Here is a 21289-nt window from a genome sequence, read left to right as displayed (position 1 = left end):
CTGTATCGCAATTTATAGCTCTATACACAACACACACACACACACACACACACACACCGTGTGCGTGCGTGCGTGTGTGTGTGTGTGTGTGTGTAAGTAATATTATTATTATTAATTCATCTTTTCGAAACGATTTAATAAACGAGTATACAAGTTCTTTGGAGTTTGAAACAACTAGTTTTTTATAGTCCATGATATAAATTTATGGTGCGCAAGACGATACATCGAGGAGAAACTAAAATCGAGTCGTCGCATTAGCATCGTTCGGCATTTTGAATGCCTCGCGGCATAACGGCAGCAGCACCTTGTCGGGAAGTACTTATTAATTTATGCAATTGCGTGCATCATTGGACGTGCAAGATAGTTACGTGCAGCCGGGTACTTCCTCGCATGCAATTTTAAAATCCATCGAGAGCCAGAGGGGTCTCTCAGCTTAGGATAACTCGAGGAGAAAGAAAGACGGAGACAAAGGGAGAGAACGGCGGAAAGAGAAACAAAGGTAGAAGGAGAGAAAGAGAGAAAGGACCAAGTTAAAGAGACATCGAAATGACATGGCGAGCTAAACTTCTGGCACTTCTCGATGCTAATGCCGCATTCGCAAGCGTGGTAAACGTCAAGGCTTTACGAGAACTTGATGTCCCTTGTGGATTTTGTAACCGCGAGTCGCGACTTTGCCTCTCTCAGTTATTCAAATTGTATTCGTCCGTCTTGTCTGGCCCGCGATGCTCCCGTTATTCTTTCTGCTTCGCCTCGCATTTCATGAAATCCTGCCATCAGCGAAAGATGACACGACATGGCGGATGCGAGAAGATAAATTCCAGATTTGGGATAATTCCCGATCTGATCGAAACTTTAATCGCGTTTGGTTGTCGAATTAATGTCACGCAGCGGCATTGCGATAGTGAATGAGAGCGTAAAATATTCACCGAGGTTTCATCATCACGAGATTAACGTCGATGCGCGTAATTAAAAAATATTTGCTTCGTGCCGCAATTTTGTGTATCGGTATAATCACGCGCAGATAATGATTTTGCGTGGCAAATGTAGCGATAGCGTATCATCGATTTATTCGGCCACTTTTATTGGATCGATCGGCCAGTGTCCCGTTAATTAGAAACTACTGCGTATCGGATGGAATCAAGCCGCGTATTAGCTATCGCGCGCGCGAATCGACGCGTCGGCGATGCGGATTAATTAACGTACGGATGCGCGATTTAATTTCACTTGCGCTATCAACTGGCTTGACGCGCGAGAAAATTTCCCAAATTCAAGTTTCATTCGCATTAATACAATCCGATTGACGATGCGCCAGGCCGAAATAAATATTTATAATGAACGCACGCACGGAATCCTCGTTCAATTTCAACGCTGAGGATGAAATTTGTTTATGGATTTAAGAGCCGTTAAAATCATACAAAATCATTGAACCAAAGTTAAAAGGAAACCGTCCCACTCGCAAGCGTAAGAGACGAATTGGTTCACCAACCTCGCGACCGATACGGTTTGTCTTTGTCTCAGTCGTAAAAGTAATGAAACACAATGCTGCGGACCGCCGACTAAATAGAGAGTGTAATAGAGGCATGTAATAGAGAGTAGCAAGAAGTAACTAACTAAGTAAAAAGTAAAACATATCTTCCAATGTCAACCGCGTCATCGTATAGACCAGTAAACAACAGGCAATCGCTAATTAATACCTTGTTTTCTGTCACAATTTGTTTTGCGTTCAACTGTCTCAGCGTTACGACAGTCGCGTGACAACTTCATTTATACAGCATGGTGGAATAACGATTGTCAAGTCACGTTCTCAAACGAGTTTTACGCCATATGCATACGATATTATTATAGCCTACGCAAGCCCGGTAATTAGATAAACAATCGAAACGTCTATGAAATCAAAGTGATCCTGTACAAGTGATACGTAAAATGGAATAGAGTAGAATAGAAAATTTGTAGCTTATATTTATAAAAAATTTTTTTATTTAAGCTAAGATTATTGTAAGATTATCAAGAATTCTTCTTATCGTTCTTTCTGTCGCCTCTCATTCTCTTTCTTCTCTTCATCGATAGAACATCCAGATCGGGAAATAATTGCTCAGTAATCCTGTATAATGTTATGGTGGTAAGAGAGTCGCGATTTCATTACACAGTCGTTCGAGTCTCTTTATGTCCTCGTCACTCTATCCTATAACGGCAGCCTCACATTTCTCATTTATACACCCAGCGTGTCTTTTTGACTGATGGTTTCGAGAATACTTGGTCTTCCATAACCTACTTAATTAACATCACTTTCTTTTAGTCACTTTCCTTTAGTTACAAGAGTAAAACTGTATTTTAACAATTCCACTCGCATTAAAAATTGAGAGAAAAAAATGAAAAAATTACGTGTTACATATATGCCTGTAATAGACCAATCATCCATTTGTGTTAATAAATTCATTGCAAACAAATTTCCATTTTCACCGTGTTATTATTCTGTTTTGTAAAAAATGTATCTATCGTTTGTTTCTCGTCATCGTAATGTCAGAATTCATCAAGACATCACACTTATCCAAAACGACAAAAAAACATTTAAAAAAACAATTGTCAAAGAGCAAAATACGCAATTCGTCCGTCTCGCCGAGCCATCCGTTATAACGACATCGACAGACGCGCGAGAGTGGAAAGATCGGTCGTCGAAACGGCAAATCGATATGTCGTCGATACGACATGACGGGCATGTATTGTCAAGCCGAAAACGGTACATACGCACGCACATACGCATTCACGAACGCACGCACACTCGTCACGTTCGCATACGCACGTGCGTTCACGCCAATTTTGCAGCGTCCGCGAGCACACCCTCGTTATTCGCTCGTGTCTATTTTGTATATAGCTTGCGTATGCATGAGTATGTGTGCGCGCGCGCGGTTAGTGGCATACATCATTGTGCGACTAATTTCCGTGATAAATATTTTACGGACGGCCATTACGCGGGGATCCGCGTGTTCGCGCGATATAAACTATGGATGTGACTGCGGTGACCGCCGCATCGTCCACGGGGAGGGCAAATAGTATCCACGAAGGGACAGGATACCCGCGGCGACGCAATAGGGTGTAAAGGGACAAGCCCGATGCCCGTAAAATTCATCCGTTCATATCATGGCGATGTCTCGAACGATAGTATATTCATTAGGCGCTAATATACGTCAATATAATATATTTCAAATGAAAATGTTTCTGTCCTTCACATGTATCATGTAGTTTTCATATTCTTAAAAAAAAAGGCAAATAATATAAAAAGGTTTAAGTCATTAATATCTATAATTTAACTTATGGAATTCATATGTTCCTATTGATGTTATATCGCTAATAAATATGAAGATAAAAACTCGTTTACTACTAATTATTAAATCACAATTACCTCTAGGTATTTTTGAATTCTTTTCTTACTACAGTGTTTAGATTAGCTTGTTTACAATATTACTTTGAGAATATCACCAGTAGAATTAATTTTGAATGGAATGAAATCTTAATGCATAAATATATACCGATAAACATGCAATAATGTTTTTAAATAGCGGCCCTTTGATGTTTCGCTTAAACGAGATCCAAGCGGAAGGCAGATCAAAGGTGACCACGAGTGGTTCACCTCAAGACATAGCGACGACAGGTGAATTCACGCATAATACTGAGAGGTGACTAAAAAGGTGCCGAGCCCGTATGCACGTCGTTAAGCGTGTGCCTATCGCCTCTTAAAAAGGCCGGGCATTCAAAGTGGGATTACCGCGACGAATCATTCACTATTCAGGTGTTCGTCCCGCGAGCAGGTGGTATCTTGACTCGGCGTCTGCGACATATGCGCACCGAAAGGGTGCCGAACTAGCCAGAGCCAAGAAAACCTACGTCCAAGTGTATTTCAGAGATTACTCGTTCAAATTTCATTCAGGCAATGAAATTATCTCTTCTTATTCGCCTATCGCGTTCGCTTGGTGCCTTGGCGTCGCAATGGTGCCTGTCGTCACGCGGTTGTCTAGATTATGCGGGGCTAATTATGTGACAACGGTCGTACGTTGTTGACCGAATAACGTCCGGTTAAATTAGAATAGACAGTTGACGACTCGTGGGGCAACCGAAGCTTTCCTAAAAACAGTCGGTAGTCATATGCGCGCGATTGTCACGAAAGAAATTTGCTAAGTATACATAGACAAAATAACGAGCATAAAAGTGACATGTGAGTCTAACACTCGTTGAGTGTTATACCATTGCGGACACGCCGCGGCATCAAAGTGAAATCAAATTTATGCCCCGGCTCTCCGGGAAGTCCCTAACGAAACTTAAATTAGCTCGACTTAGCAGAGAATTTGGGAAGCGGCCGGGTTTGAAAATTTACGTCGCCGAAAGTGAGTCGACGACGCGGAAGGAGGGCAGAAGTAATGCAGTACTGCGTACCGCGGAAATCATTTTTCCAGCTCGTCGAATTTTATGTGCTGCTTAAGAGCGATAGCATATACGAATCATCAGAGAAAAGATTACAAAATGGTCGAAAAAGTTTATTAAAAGCAACCGGAAAATGAAAAAGGAATAATGAAGTGATATTGGAAGAAGATTGTAAAGAACACTTACGCAATTGGATGAGACATTAATTGAATTCTTAAAACATATAATTTGTATAACTTGTTAATCTTGTCAAGAAATATGAATTAAGTTAAACTTGATTTTATAATAAGAAATTGACAACAAATTCATGTCACAAATACGAAAAAACACGTCGCTCTCTAACTTGAGCGCAAATCTCAACAATTATCCATAGTAGTTTATATACAGCAATCGACGAGACACCGCGGGCGAGATCGAACGCAAAAAAGAGAGCGGCACGAATGATAATTAAACGGCGGTCTCGTAAAATGCATGCGTGACATTACGTCGGCCATCGTTTATACGACGGGGTCAAGTGGATAATCACAGCGATAACTTTGACAATCGCATTAATCCAGGCGTGAAACGTTTCACTTTTTTTCACTTCAGATGCGGAATTTATTACGATACCGATCGATAACGCGTACTAGCCACGTGCGATCGATTAAAGTTAAACTTACGAAGCATTGCATGTCTTGATGACGTGAACGAAGAGGCGATGCGGAATCTCGTCGCGCAAAAAGTGACTTCGCGACACCGTGATATATTACGGTGAGGTGCGGAGAAAACGAGTTTCCAAGCAAGTTACTCCTGTCGATGCGCGGACTATAACGGGGTTGAACGATATTAAATATGGGCCTCGAGGAAGAAGCCCCGAAGTCGCACCTGCGGGTGGCTTCATCCCTTGGGACATCGGCCGGTTCGGTTGGCAAAGCAGGGATTACTCGTGCTAAGAGGACGTGCAGGGCTTCGCGCCTCATCGTCTGGAAAATGGCTTACTGCTTACATTTACCTACCACTTGCACCCTCTGACCATACCCGACGACACTTTATACGCATCCCTTCTCTTTTGTGATCCTCGAAAACTTTTGTCGCATATTACGCTAAGAGTACGAATAGACTCTCAATTCTACGTTTCATCTGAAAGAGTACAATAATAAATGTACAATTTTATCAAAATCTGGCTTTCGAAGAAAATGATACGTTTAACTAAAATATAAGTACAGTGATTTGATAAATCAATCATAAAATCACTTTTATGAATGAGAATAAAACATATGTATATTTCGAATGAATATCGCAGACTAACTATTTGATGATCCTATTAATAGGAACCGAATCGAAACTCGATAAATGTTCCATTCATGAAGCAAAACACGACCAGAATAAAGCAGTTCGGCAAGCTATAGCGATGCATTAATAATTCCAAACTGGTCTTTATTATCCCAATAAAAATACATCGCGGACTGAAGCGACGAATGTTTCGTTCCGCGACGCTTTAAACCAATATAGAAGAACGCGAGACGAGATATCCGCAGGCAGGTGCCAACATATTTACGAATACATGGCCGTCGAAGAAAAAAAAAAAGGTAAATTTATCGCTAACGATGTGTCTGCCATTACGTAATATCGGGACATCGTCGAAGCGCGTTCGCGCCAACTGAACGGGGGAATGATTTATGCGCCTTCGGGTATAAGGAAGAGGGACGGAAGTGCGGAGTATTGGGCTTCCTATTCCCGCAGGAAGAGCTATCCGGAGGCTGCTCCTTAACTCCACTCGAGTTGGCTTGATCGCCGCGTTACAACCCCGGGCGTTCACTTACACCCCGTGAACGAGCCCACGGACACACGCGGACGCGACGCCGAAATCGTTCCTTCCGTCTCCTTCCACGAATAGACGACCATTACCGTGTGTGCTTCATAAAGCTTGGCCACTTCACCGCTCGAGCGGAGCATTAAAGCCTCGATCGTCTCCCCTTAAAGCTTCTCCCGCTCTCAGTAAGAGTTGAGAATTTCGGTTGGTGTATATGTGAGAATAGAGATTCGGACGTTTCTTTTCCGGAACGGAAGAATCGATGTTGCCACTGTTTATGCTCGAATGTCTGCTCTTAAGAGTTCTCGATGGAGTTTTAGATGGTTCTTAAGGTAATATAAAAACGTTTGTGTAATATTGCTTTCGGAATACAATCCAGGAAAAATACGTACTATGTATCTGCAAGTTAAAGGATCAACTATATGGAATATATTCTTATTCTACTATTTACATCTCTTTCTTCTTTCAACAAATAAATTTTAGTTAAAATTCATTACTCGTCCCTACACAATGATATCCGAAATCTATGGTGGTGTGCGATTCCGATGAGTCTTTGCCGCATGAGGGCTGACTAGTTCACCGTGAGAGACGTAGGTGAATCGCGTAGGGTCGGTGTTCCGCGATAATATGTAAATATTCCGTTATCTCCAGCAACGCGTCCCCAACCAAGTTTTCAAAGACCGGGTCGCAAGCGGCGATCGGTGGGGCTCGGAACGATTATTCCAAGAGCGTAATAACTCGCGCAATTACGCGGCTTACGACAAATCGATAGCTTTTAATTATACTTGGGAATATTTACGATTTATTTATTTCAACAGTCGCCCTCTCAGCCGTAATCCAGTAGATTTTATCACTGCAAAGCACAGTTTAAACTTTGTTGAACAAATACTACGAATTTAATATTTGTCTAATTATAATTTACGTCATTTTATTTATCTCTCAATTATTTCGCATTTATTTAATGTGTTAAAAATTTCATATAAAAATAATTATATAAAACGTAATCCTAGAAGAACGTCTTTCATTACAATACACATTGCTTTATTAAAATCTCTTAATTTACGCATATTTGCTTCACAACTAAAAAAATTTATCACATCAAAAACAAGTCACATCATTGTCTACGTGTGTTCGTTTGAAAAATTAAAATTAGTTTGATAACTTGTATACGCATCATATGAAAATAACTTGACTAGACATGAGAAAGAAGGAAGAGAATATAGTATATGTATAGTTAAAATATAAACTATGAAAGTTATATCATAAACAATTAGAACATATTAACACTTCTGTGGTGAGATAATAAATATTGCGTTAATCAAGTACATAATATCAATTATAATATAAATTCTGATACTTTTATTACAATTGACAAAAAAAAAACGATCTAATCGAATCTGTTAAAATATTTATTCGACATAAGAATTTAACGGACTATAAAATAGAAATGATAGAAAAACTATCTTGTCGGTCGTGTGTTTAACAAAGATTCACTCCAAAGAGGAAACGAAAGAAGCCGGAGATACGGTAGCGGAGTTCATCGTCGGAAGCTGCTCCTTTCTCTACAGAATTGTAGTGGAAGAAGAAACGGGGAAAATGATTAGTTATTAAAATGCCGATAATTATATATAATCAAGCATAAGGGAGTGTCCTACGCATACATTTACGTGGATGCATGTCGAGCTCTAGGAAAGCGGCTCTCTTGCGCTCTTTCTCCTCCCCCCCCCTCTCTCTCTCTCTCTCTCTCTCTCTCTCTCTCTCTCTCTCTCTCTCTCTCTCTCTCTCTCTCTCTCTCTCTCTCTCCCTTTCTCTGTTTCTCTCTCTCTCTCTCTTACGATATTCTTCTGTTTTTACTTGAACGGTGGTTGCTCGCTCGCTGGCCGATGGTTGGCGCAAAACGGTAGGACGAACAAGATAGCGGGAGCGAGAAGTAGCGAAAGGGCCGTTAAGAGAAAAAGGACGGAAGATACACGCGTATTATAAAAAGCCTCTAATAACTGTTATCCACGATCTCAGCGAGCCAGCAGGAGCACCGAACGAGAAAGGCGAAAAAGAAAGAGAGAAAGAGTAAAAGAGTTGCTACTCTCTCTAGTAGGCGGATCGCGATAGGTAGATAGGTAATGGACGACGAGTCGAAGACCTACGCGATTTGATAGTTGTAAAGCATTTTTGGAATATTATATCAAAAATCTACAACATGAGTTAATTAAAACAACAAAATCTCCATTTAAAAACTACACAAATAATTTCTGTAATATGTTAGAAATTTATTCACTATTAAATATACGACTTCAACAAGGACGTAAGTTCAATTAAACGAAATGAATTTGTAGTTAAAATCGATATCTGAATGAGTAAATGAGACTAATATCATATTTCGCACACCTAATTATTCGCAGTAATAAGAAGCAAACTGAAATAAACTAACCCTAGTAAGTTTATTCGGTCGAACGATCGATGAGTCATATGATTAGAATATATCATGTTGAATATATATTGTCACGCGTTTATATCATTCTAAAATTAAGAAAACAGTAAATATGTAAAAGTTGAATATTTATTTTATACGTTTTCTCCATTTATTATATATTCATACACTACTCGTCCGTATCAATCAAATTTTAAGAAATCAAAGTGCGTTTGCACAAAAAATAAAATATACATTAATAATTGATACATTAATATTTTATTAGTTTTATATATTTTTTATAATAATCGAATTTTCTACTTTTGTATAAAACACACAAGCGCAACATTTCACGATGAAGAGAGACAAGACAAATATGCGCGATCGCGATCACGATCGATTAAACGGCGGTAGGTGGAGTCTAAATGCGTGCGGATATATGATAACGGCGCGATCCTGTGAATGGAGGGGCATCTCTCTCCTGAGGAATCGCGTCAATGAGCCGCGGCCATCAAACTGCTCAGACACGTATCGCTACTACAGTGGGCCCTGATGATTTACAACACGTCGCACGACGAGAGTTCAACCGAGCGAGGTCAAATCGTGAGCCGTCCATATACGTCTAACATTTACATCGCTCATTCTCGTCAGTCCATCAACGAAATTACATACCGAAATAGACTATCCTGAATCTGTTACTATCGACGCCACTATTCACGAAAATTGTACTAAAGTTATATGGCTCTTTTCAAGGATACTTGAAAAATTATGTCAAAGTCATGTCCCATGATTGTTGTCACTCGTGCAATCATTGCAGCATAAAACATGATAATTCTTAACGCATCCAAATGCTTGGGTAATAATTTCCGTTTGTACGTACTTAGGAAGTTGCTGCCTATTTCAAGCGATGAGATACCGATTGCGCCTGCCTTGTATTAATTTTCTCCGATGTATTATAATAACGGGAGCTGCTGCTCATTGTGCAGCCTCCGTCCGCAGGCTTGCCGTGTAACGATCGTCCGGTCGAGATAACCGCCGTGCCATCCGCGTCCGCGCCAACATCCTCTAATTACGCGGAAATTAATTATAAGCGCATTACAGCCCGGTGCTCTTCTTTTTTCTCATTTGACTTCGTGTTCCTCCCCCCCCCCACCAAGCGTTCTTCAGGCGCAAGCAATGTTGCGAGTAACGCCGGTGTAGCGGATCAATATTTTCGTTAATATATATTTTTTATTTCAATTACAAATTAACATATTTTTTTATGTAAACAGTCGCATCTAGTTATAACAGATCGATAACCGGCATACATAATCGGCAGAATATTAAGATCATTGCATCGGATTGCACAATCGGCGATCGAAATTCTCGTCGAGTCACCAATTGTGCAACGGTTAAACGAAGGAAACGGAAACAAGAGCAATGGAATGATCGTTAATGAACGAGCGGAATAGCAAAGAGCTAGTGATCATTGTGCAACCGGAAGCAACGCGGAGAAGATTTTCGTATTCGCAAAGATAAATTGACTCGCGCAAAACCAGTTTGTGCATCTCGGTACGCGATAAGTTGTGTACAGCAACGCAGTGCAGTCGTAATCTTTAATTGTACATTCATTATGCACTCTCCCGAGGCATCAAGACTGCCTCGTCATAGACGAATCAAACTTGCCAACTCTTCTCCTCTCGCGAGCGACTCTTGATTGACCTTCGATCTTCGACACTCGTAAGCAAGACCGTGATTCATGTGTACGTGTGTAAAATGCAAAACGCATATCTCGCGACTCGCACGCACGGCATCGCAATGCAATCGTAGATATCCGTACGCGTTTGTAGAATGCGGGTATTGCCTGTGATCGTGATCAGCGAAGGCGCGTTTCTGTAATCTTTCCTAACGGTTTTTAACGTCTATTAATGTCCGCCAATTTTCACACAAGATACGTGATACGGGTATTTAACGAATATTGCAATATACCAGCTGCGGATATTATGCGTATATACTATATATGTGTATGGTAATAAAAAAATGTTGACAAGCTATGTTGTCGATATTTAATACTAATGTTCGAATTCAAATTTCTTTCACATTCTTATAACTTTCATATCATAATTGTGACTTTTTCGTAATTGGACAATTTAAATTAACTAATAATTTAAACAATGAATTAAAAACTTATTGGATATATCTTTACATATGCATTTTATCTTTTCCTAACAGTTCTCAGACCTATATTTCTTCGTTCGGTCGCTGAGATCCGGAATCTAAAACCGTCGTGCATTCACAGAGCAGGCCACAGACGACGCGACGTACGAAAAGCAATGGAGAAAGAACGAAAGAAAGATGAAAGGAGACGGATGAACTTTCGACGGAAGGAGACAGACAGTGAACGAAGCGGCAGCGAGCGAGAGAGGTAGATTGTGCCAAGATAGGTCGACCGCCGCCGTCAAAACTGGTAGGCCTTGAGAAATTATGCGAACTATTCTTGCCAGTTTGTCCGCCGTGAATTTACGAACGGCGCGATGACGCGAAGCAGCCGCCAAGTCCTACCCTGGGCGTGACCGAACGAGGGATCGAGATAGATCCTCAAAGATTATCCATCCTACCTATGTCTCAGAGAATCGACTGTTCTCTCCTTATGGTGTAAACATTTCCCAAGAAACAGCATAAATTAAAGTGATTTTTTTTTTTTTTTAAATATTGTCAAGAATGCAGTTTCAACGCCAAACATATTCCGACACCCCGTTTATTTTAGTCACGCTCGAATATCCTTCACCGCATTTCACGATGCGCACGAATAACTGATTAACTAATAACACGAGTACCGACTAAACCTCAATCACTTCGCAGTTACGATCGATTACCCTCTACCTTCCTTACGCGGTAGCGACGATGAGAATCAATTACCGTCCTTTCGCTACCCACGAACCCATTTCCTGCTCGCGAGGAGCGAACCTCTTCTACCCGCGAGACGATTTATCTGCGATAACTACCGCGGGTCTCCGCGGGATCTATTTGCGAACGATGCAGGCGAGAAAGAAACCTTATTCTACAGTGTTCTCTTTTGCTCCTTATATATCTTGTATTGCGCAATGCAGTCTAACGAGCACAGGATAAATGACTTGACGCTCCTTCGTGACTACGTGCGTGCGTGCGTGCGCGCGCGCAGAAATATGCGTTTGAATTTTTCTCCTCGTAGCCTATATTTCGTGTGATGTATCATATTTGTACCTACATTGCTAAACGAATCACCCGGGAACGAAAAAAATCAATCGTGATCACCATGAGACCGGGAGACCTCCATGAAAATACATCTCCAACGCGCATTTATTTGGCATTCGATGATTTGTATCGAACATTACGTCAGCGACTCGGTCTATCAAGCAAAGGATTGATAATCCCTGATACGATCAGCAAACTTGATGCTGTGTCGTTGAAAGAATCCTTGTGGATGTTTGTTTGATATTGAAAACGTAATGTAATTCCTTTTTGAAAATTTATATATTTAATATTTCATGAATACCTTATAATAAACATTTTTATTATAAGGTATTCATAAAATATTAAGAATACACGCACACGTACACGGTATACAGTGCATATAGATACAATGTGAGATTCTAACTAAAATGCTCAAGAAATATAGAAATCAAAAAATCGACAAGAATGGTCAGGGAAGTATGCACATTCGACGAGAACATGCCTTCGCATGAATTCTAAAACACGCGCGCGTTTGACGGATACGCGATTCATTCCGCCTTATGAATTCCCTTCGTCTTCCAACTACTCCAAGTCTTCTCTACCATTGACTCTCAGATCCTTACAATACACTGGTGAGCGAACACTCGCCTTACCAGATAGTCAAAGTATGCTGTTTTATCATGTGCGAGTGCTGAGAATTTGAATGAAATTTCGATGCACGAAGGAATTCGAGTCGCCAAACTGGCCTTGAGAGAGTGCAGTCGTCGGCAAGTAAGATTAATGATATGGAATTTCTTTCGGTCAGAGTCCTCTACCGATCTACAAAATACGATCTTTTTAAACAATTTATATACTACATATAATAATGTTAAAGTATAAACCTGAATAAATAACTTTTAGAAACGTAAACACGAAAACACATACGCGAGACAAGCATGACAAAATGCAGAAATTGATTCACGAGGATTTTCGCGAATCAAGATAATAAGAGTACGATAAATTCTTGATAGATTGCAATTTTCATTCTTGACGATCGTCTCTTACAGATCACTCGAACGATATCTCCCTTGTCGCGGCGAAAAATCAAAATTTCTTTTTCTCTCCTACTTTTTCTCTTCTCTCAGTCTCGCGTGAGACCTCAAGACGAGATCGTGCCCGTCGCAATTATCCCCCTTCACCCGCTTCACAGCTCCACCTTTTTTTTTCTCTTTCTCTCCTTTTCTGCCGCTATCAAGGTGTCGTGCCGAAGTAGCCAAGTAGCGCGTCCGGATAGCAATCCCCTATTCCTCGCGCGCAGCCGATCGTCGACAAAGAGAAACGGCTCATGAAATATTACGCGACACGGAAATATATGCCCGCGCACGCAGCTCTTCCTTTGATCAGGACCCGAGAAAATCGCCCGTTCCAGCCCCAAGGGGCAAGATGGACCGCGAACTCGGCGATGCAACGTTATATCGTTTCGATATCCTCTTTCCGCCGACCGGACCTCCGCTCGGATCTTCGCACCTTCCCTCGCTCCGCGCCATTTCCATCTCTTATCTCACCCTCTTTCGTTTCTCTACGGTCCGGTCATACCTTATGTATGACACACCGCTTCGTCGTCGTCCGAACTCTCGTTTGGTATTCGGCACTGACCACTCGCCACTTTCGTTCTGGATCTGACCCTGTCCTGGGACCTCGCGTAGAAAGAATATACGTGGTCCAGGCTCTCTCTTCCGACCCAGCGATACGTATTCGTGCCGCGCATAAAGAAAATTCCCCATAATAGCCTTACGAAAACAATAAAAATGCGGAATCGCAAAAATGCGAATCAATAACAAGAGAGGCATTATCAAAACACATAGTTCAATTAAACATATTAATTATAAAAATAATTATCTCACAGTCTGTGTGAAATGAGCGCATCTTCTTATGTCTGTCGCAATCATTCGAAAATAATGCGACACACGAGGCAACGTATCCCACTCATTTGCGTCGAGTTTCATTATGTAAATGATACGCAAAAATAATCGGCTTACAATTCGAAAACTATACCTTTCACATTTTTTTACATTAGAATCTTTAATTTTCATTAATCGTCAGAACATATTCTCAAAATATCGTACAATAGCTGTGATAGACTAAAAAAAAAAAAGGACAATTTATACATATCTTTTTTCCACATGAATCCTTCTTTTTATTGCAATCACAAAAGTGCAGTTTAAGAAGTGCAATCGTTCGCAACGCCATATAATCCAATAAGACGGCGGATTGTGTTACAAAAGAAGCCGAATCAAAATCCGTTTCACTTTATGAACTATCAAAGCGGCTCAAGCGTCGTTTTAGCTTATGTATTGGAATCCGAGAGCACTTTAAACCGAACGACCGAACGACCGATCGACCGTGTGTGCAGATCGTGCGGGACAAGTCGGCAGAAATAAGAAAAACGCGCAAGTGCCACGTTACACACCTGTGCGAAGCATACGCACGCACGTACAAATGTATAAACACGACGATGCATTCTTTCTTCTCTTAGCGGGTAAGTAAAACAAAACTCGATCAATTCGATACACGACAAACAAACCGAAAAGGTAGGCGGGAAGGCGATGGTGAACCACGAAGGACCATGGCTTAGAGAGGGCATTCGCCTCCCCATAAATCACATTAATAAATGACACCTTCCGGCTGACTGACTGTACACATCTTATCCAGGATGCTGGATAAAACCTTCTTCTACTTTAGCGCATAAACGGCTATTCTCGCTGAATATGCTTATTCTTCATCCCGCTTCTCTTGCGCCATTATTACATTTTGTTCTAATTCCTTGCGCATTTCTTTCTCGCCTTTTCATTTTTAAAGATTTCCATGCAGTTTTTAATGTACTACAAAAAGTGAAATATATTTTTCCTTTTCTCTCTCTCTCTCTCTCTCTCTCTCTCTCTCTCCCTTCCATTTCTCATATTTTATTATAGAAAGCTAAAAAGTACGTCTCCCGCTCTTGACCAAGACAAGATAAGAGGTCGAATAATTTTCCATCACGAATTACGCGGGCACTTGTCCGAATTCGCACAAGTCATCGCGCGCAATGCCAGTCCGGGAAGTGGATTGAGTGGCCGGCCGCGTGGAATGAAGCGATGCATCTCTCGACGCCCAACACTGTCATCCGTCGCAACAACGAAAGAAGAGACGCTCTGGACCGGCCTGAGAATCGCGAGCGGAAAGAGAAGAAAAAGAAGATAAAATCACGAGCATACACGTAGCGAGGAGTCCGATGGCGCGATAGTTCCTCAGACCTCAAAGACGAATGGCGAGCCATTCGCGCGATCACCGAAAGTTATGCGTCCGTTCTTACGTTGGAACAGCCACAAAGTCCATTACGACTGGATATTGTATCCTTGTAATTGCGAACCCGCGAATACCACGAATAAAAGAGGATTCGTAGATGGCGCGAGACATGGTGCATTGGATGAAGAAAAGGGTTAATCTTTTCTCCCTCGTATAAGATACGTGCGAAAATGCTGCGGCCGCCGAAGCACCGATCTTCAAATATGCCCAATTAGCAACGGACTGACATAATAAGTAGATAAACAACTCTGGAGAGTCTTCTCTTGCGGTGAGATCACAGGCGTAACTTTTTTCTGCGCGATCAACGGCGGTACGCGTACGAATCTGATCTTGGCTTCCACGTTCCCTCGTTCTTCTTCTGTTTTCAACTTTCTTGCTCGCGTGTCCTCGCCGGCGAGTGATAGCACTTTACGGTCGATTTAGTCACCTCCTCATCGAAAGCGTTCTGGTTTTTCGATATCGCGTGTCGTGCCGGTTGCCGATTACCGCTGACTCTCATTTCGTCGCTGAATCCCGTTGGTGGCTGATGGCTGATGGCCATCGGTCCTCAGCGACAAGAAATCCGGAAGAACATCGTGCAATTTATGGCGTAACAAACTAGCGCATCTCGAATAATTACGAGTTATCCAATAATCAACTTTCAATACAGATATCAAAATATTACTACCTTGTAGAGCACGAAGTTATGATTAAACTTTAATCCAAAAACATAGCAAAATCAATGCTCTATAATTTTTTTATGAGCGCACTATGTGTTTTTATCTAATAATTAAAATTTTTAATAATATTTTTAAAACAATCTGCATCGACAAATATTTTTTGACAACGCGTGTGATAAAACAATAACGCAAAAAAATATTTTTTTAATTAAACATTCTAATTGTTATCACTTGTAAATGGCTTGAAAAACAATTTAAGAATCGTACAATATTGATCGCGATAAAAATAGCGCGCAGCGGCGTTATGCGCGTGAATAAATAAAAAAAAATTTTAATCAAGGATGCATTATCGACGAGCGATGCGGTCACGCTTAATCGCGCGATGCAGATAAAATCATTAGGCGAAATCCGTTCCGGCATATCGACGAGAAGCTCGCGTCTCATCGTTTCGACGGTTCCAGCGTGATATGAATTTTAATGCTGGTGACGTCGCGACGCCCCTATATCCAAGTAATGCGGACACAGATTTAATAATGGAATGGTTAGTGGATTTCGTGCTAACGCGCTGCAATTTTTGGAGAGACGCTTCGAAGAGAGGACGGAGTAGAGAAGAACGCGTCGCGGGCGACAACTCTGGCGAATACGACGTACCCGGAACGTGAATGAGTACGTGAGTGGCATGTGCAAAAGGGCGAAGAAGGGCGTTTGAACACCCTACGAAGAATACCCTTCGCGAGCACGTAATCTATTTGTCGGGCGACCGCAGACCGTGCGACGTTACGGAATCGTCTGACTTCGAAGAAACACGCCGCGAAAATGTGAAACCGATGCAACGAGCTCACAAAGATGGAAGGAAATGTCGTCTCGACGTAAACTGCGAGAAAAAATCTATTCTCACCGTTAGATAAGAGAAGGAAAACTTGGGGAATTCGAGATGTTTCAGACAACACAGAAGGCTTCGCTTGGAAAAGTCTGGAAAGACCGCTGTTAAAAGTAAATTCTGAAGGGTCGAGTGGCAATATGTAAAAGGAATCCTAGCGCATAGCCGCGATCGACGTAGCCATTCCGAGATGGTGTAAAACTGACTTTAATACCGCGTAAATGTCGTAGATCTGGTCGTAAGAAATTCTATCTTCGAATACGAGCGGGCACTTACGGTTTTGTACTTGAGCCCCATCAATTGCCATTGAGAAAGTCGAAACCGAGCTGAAATTCTACTCACCGTAACAACGTGAGACTTTTAGCATCACACGTGCAGATCTATGGAAATGTTCATCACGCGTGCTTAAAGAGTCACTGGCGATATTTGACATCTATTCTCAAGAACAGAGCAAACAGAAATAGAAACTACCGAGTGGCATATAGTGCAACTTGTAAAAGTTTCATAAATGGTATTTAATTTTAATTAGCGCCACGAAAACTATCGCGATGGTATCCATCCGAGGACGTTGTCGACCGTTCGGAATGGATTCCTAACGCTATCGAATCGCCTTCGGATTTCTTATTTTCGTCAATTCGCGGAATAACGGGCCATAAAAGGCGTCGAATTTCGAAACCGAGGACGTGGTAAAGCTGAGACCCGATCCACGCGCGACGGGTCGCGCTGAAAAGTGCCCGGGACGAATGGGCCTTGCATGGTTGGACGAGATCCGACGGATAGAGCTGCACACGGGCCGCGGATGGCCATGAAACCAGCTCGTGCATATGTATATGCGAACACCGTAGATTTGCATTCTAATTGTCGGACAATCTGACAAACGTCCCATTACGACTTCGTTCGGAATCGTGCGATGGCAGTTGAGGAGACTTCTGCATCACAGAACGAGGTGCCAAAGAGTCCTCAGAGTGGTTGAGAACGGTCAATAATAAAAAAAGTAAGGGTCTCTTATCTTATCCATCCCGCCGGTCTTGTGAAGGCAATGGTGTCTCCGATGCGTACGTTTAATACGCATAAGTATACGCGTTATCGCAGGAAATGAACACGAAGATGCGGGCGTTCTGACAACACGCCGGTCGTAACGAATCTAGTTATACCAAATTAATTCAAACAGCGGCCGACACATTTCATATCGACAATTTCCCACGAAACTATATCTATTTTATTAATGCATATTATGATCAGATGTTCGCAACGAAAGAAGAGATAAATGCAAAAATAATAAATGTAAGAGAAAGATATATAGTATATGTATATGCTTATTTATAAAAAACACATAATTGGATAAAATACAAACGATATAATAAGGGGATAGCAAACAAAGAAACGACATCTACGCACGAGTTGTTTTATCTTATCGCTGAACCTTCCCTAAAATTGCCACCGTTATGTCAGATCCAATCGGCCTGATAGTATCCAATAAGTATAAACACGCACGTCGTTAATCGCATCTTGCCCCTAAAATTTAATTCCAACCTTTCACGGCTACTACCGAATTTTTTAATTAACTGCCCATCCATGCTTGATTTACCGTCGCGCTCAATTTAAGCCGCTTGTAATACACGCCGTTCGTAATCATATTTTTATAAGGATGGACAGTACGAAATTAATTTCCCTCGGACACGATGCGTCGGCACGAAATTAATTTCATGCGAATCGTCGAACGCGGACGCATGTATTAAATTAGTATACTCCTCCTTCAATTTCCTTATATTCGCTTATCTAACATCACATAACGCGGAGTATACATATGCTTAATGAGGAGTATTCTTATCCTTGTCAGAATTCCGAAGTAATTAGTTCTGATACTGTTAGCCACGTACAAAAATCCATATACGATAACAGCCATAAACGTGTAAAATCATCTTCTTTTCATATTAACATTTTAATCATTAACATTAATGATTTCTAATATCTATCTGATGATCGAGTACCATTCATAATCGAATCTATGCTTGATCGACCTACCTAGCCACTGTATATTCATAAGAGGCCTCTTATCATGGGTGTTAATGAATATTTCAAGTCACAATTGACAATTAAATGTCGCGGTGATGTTCTACGTAGCGAGTATTTCGTTTACATTTTTTATCGCAAAGTATATCGTCAAAAGATTCGTTTTTGTGTACTATAGAACAAAATGCGGCAAAGTCAAGAAATACAATGTCGAACATTATGCGCGCAGCGCAACTCAGACTGTGCAAATTAAAAATGAATTTCAGCTTTCTCTTGCATGTACTATCCTCCAACCTATCTTTTTCTTTTTTCAGTTATATTTTCCTTCCTTTTCCACATTTTCATTTCATTAAGTCGCTCTGCAAATGTGCGCGATTATTAAAAAATGCAACTAATTAAAGACAAAAAAATGGTCCAGCCAAAAATTGTTTTTTGCTCGCAACCGCGAGCAAGGTCCAACTGGGTGAGTTTGTGTTTTATTTCTCCGATAACTATCGCATTGACTGTGAATGGATCCCTGTTGAAAAAGCGGAACGCACTTTCTAATGATACGACTCTTACCATTTCTTTTCTCATATATTTCACCAAATGTCGATTTGCCAAATGTTTAGAGATAATAAATAAATAATATTGTTTATCACACTCTTAATATTCAAAATATACATTTTACGGTTTTGAAATAGACACACTTTTTTAATAAAGGTCATAAATTTTATGAGGCCTTAACGATTAATCGTTAAGTAATACTAAATTATATGCCATTGACATAATTCGATTTGATTGGATGGCAAATAAAGTACTAATGAGACGGCTGTAATATCTACCATTTCACAAAGATTGATTATATGAGTTTTGTACTTAGCAAAAGGATTAATGATAGTTGCATGAGTTGTTAAAGACTACCTGTAGAAAGATGAGAGTAATTCGTTCAAGATTGTTATTACCCTTACGTCGCTTATCCTCCATTTTCCATTATTCGATATTACTAACAGTTACCATGTCGTTACTCGGTTTGCCGAGCAAAAGCAATATAAACTATTAATATTTATGGGTTACCATTCTTGAACCATCACATTTTATCATCTATGCATTAAATACTGTTTCTTGTAAAAAAAACCTACTATCGTGAGTACAATGAGAGTGTAAAATACATATAACGTATAATTAATCCATGTAACGTTGAGAAATCATTAGCTCGAGAAGACAGGCATAAATTGGCATTTTCAAAGATTTTATCAATTCCAAATTAATTATACGTCCTCTTTAAGCATTACAATGTTCACGTAAAACGAGTAACTTTGTTCAGAAAATATCGTAAAAGAAGAAGACATAGCGTTTAACAACGTTAACGCAGCTAACGACAGATCTTCAGAAAGCTCGATATCGTCGAGCGCCATTCGCGCGATCCGCCTCTCGCTTGCAATCTAATTAATCTAATTAAACCGAAGCGCCTCGTTACTGCGGCGCGCGCCGCACGCACAAGAGGGAATTAAGAAGAAATGTAAGCGAGTGGCCATTGCGCTCGTAACAGATCGGTAACGCAAGATCATCTCACCGATCCTCGTCGTTCAGACTGTGTCGCCAACAGCCGACAAGATTCATTAAGAGGATTATTATCGAATCGAGCGATCGCCGTTCTTCCTCACTTACATACTTAGTTTAAAATGTTCTTTTTTTGCGACTTGTAAATATTATCCTCATAATGTGTTCAAATTTAATTACGCTTAATTCATTTTGTCAACAGATGATGAAATAAAAGCAACCGGAATTAAATCACGCAAATTTGGAAAACAAATTTTTTCCATTTACGGCTTTCATACACGATGCTTAATTTCCATTTCACTTTTTATCATCCTGTAATTTTATATTAACATTTTTAATTATAAAGACGCAACCGTATCACATATGTTCACATATGTATGCAATTATGTTTCCTGTCAACAGTGATAATCTTACGACACGCACGTAAACATTATAAGAAAACCGACGAGTTTTTCCGAATGAGGAAACCGATTACAAAAACCTTTTTTATCAAATAGAAATCGCTAATCTAACAAAGCCGCTTTATTAATTGTGATAATTAATTCGCATGCAACTGGTACGAGTAAAAGATCTCTATATTCCTTAAAGAAAAGAAAGAGCCGTCTCAATTCTATTATGCTTACCAATAATACTGACTTGGCTAGAGACAGATTCACTTACCCATTGCATCTGAAACAAAAATAGAAATATTTATTTTTAGTGCAGGTTAGTTCAAACAAAAATGCATTATAAAGCTGATTAAAATTTAAAAAATGTTCTTTACTTGCTAACTATTTAGACCAATTTTTAAATTAAATATAGCCATGTTTTTATTAATCTTGTACAATCTTAATGGAGATTGATACAATTATCTGCAATTCTTAATTTTAAGAAAAAAAATATATAAAATTAAAGCAATTTTAAAAAATATTTTTTAATTCGTAACGTAATATTGAATATATTATTTGTAAGATATTGATGTAATTACATACGTTATTACATCAATATTCACGCCTCGTCATCGTTCTGTTGAAGTTCACGGTAGATACATAGTTTGCGGTTCCGAGTCTCCGGTAAGAGCCGCA

The 21289-nt window shown here is 40.3% G+C and overlaps 1 protein-coding gene across 7 annotated transcripts in view; it reads right to left on the bottom strand.

Annotated features, from left to right (window-relative positions):
• The window catches only part of LOC105831116 (homeobox protein homothorax), a 361421-nt gene that overhangs the window by 184314 nt on the left and 155818 nt on the right, over positions 1-21289 (bottom strand). For all 7 annotated transcript variants that reach the window (XM_012671023.3, XM_036289789.1, XM_012671021.3 and 4 more), the window contains one exon: positions 20886-20894. In XM_012671023.3, the coding sequence (XP_012526477.1) occupies positions 20886-20894 (9 nt within the window). The remainder of the gene's footprint in view (positions 1-20885; positions 20895-21289) is intronic.

This window comes from Monomorium pharaonis, chromosome 7 (assembly GCF_013373865.1).
Source record: "Monomorium pharaonis isolate MP-MQ-018 chromosome 7, ASM1337386v2, whole genome shotgun sequence".
Classification (NCBI taxonomy): Eukaryota; Metazoa; Arthropoda; class Insecta; order Hymenoptera; family Formicidae; genus Monomorium; species Monomorium pharaonis.
This window is presented reverse-complemented; position numbering and strand designations above follow the sequence as displayed.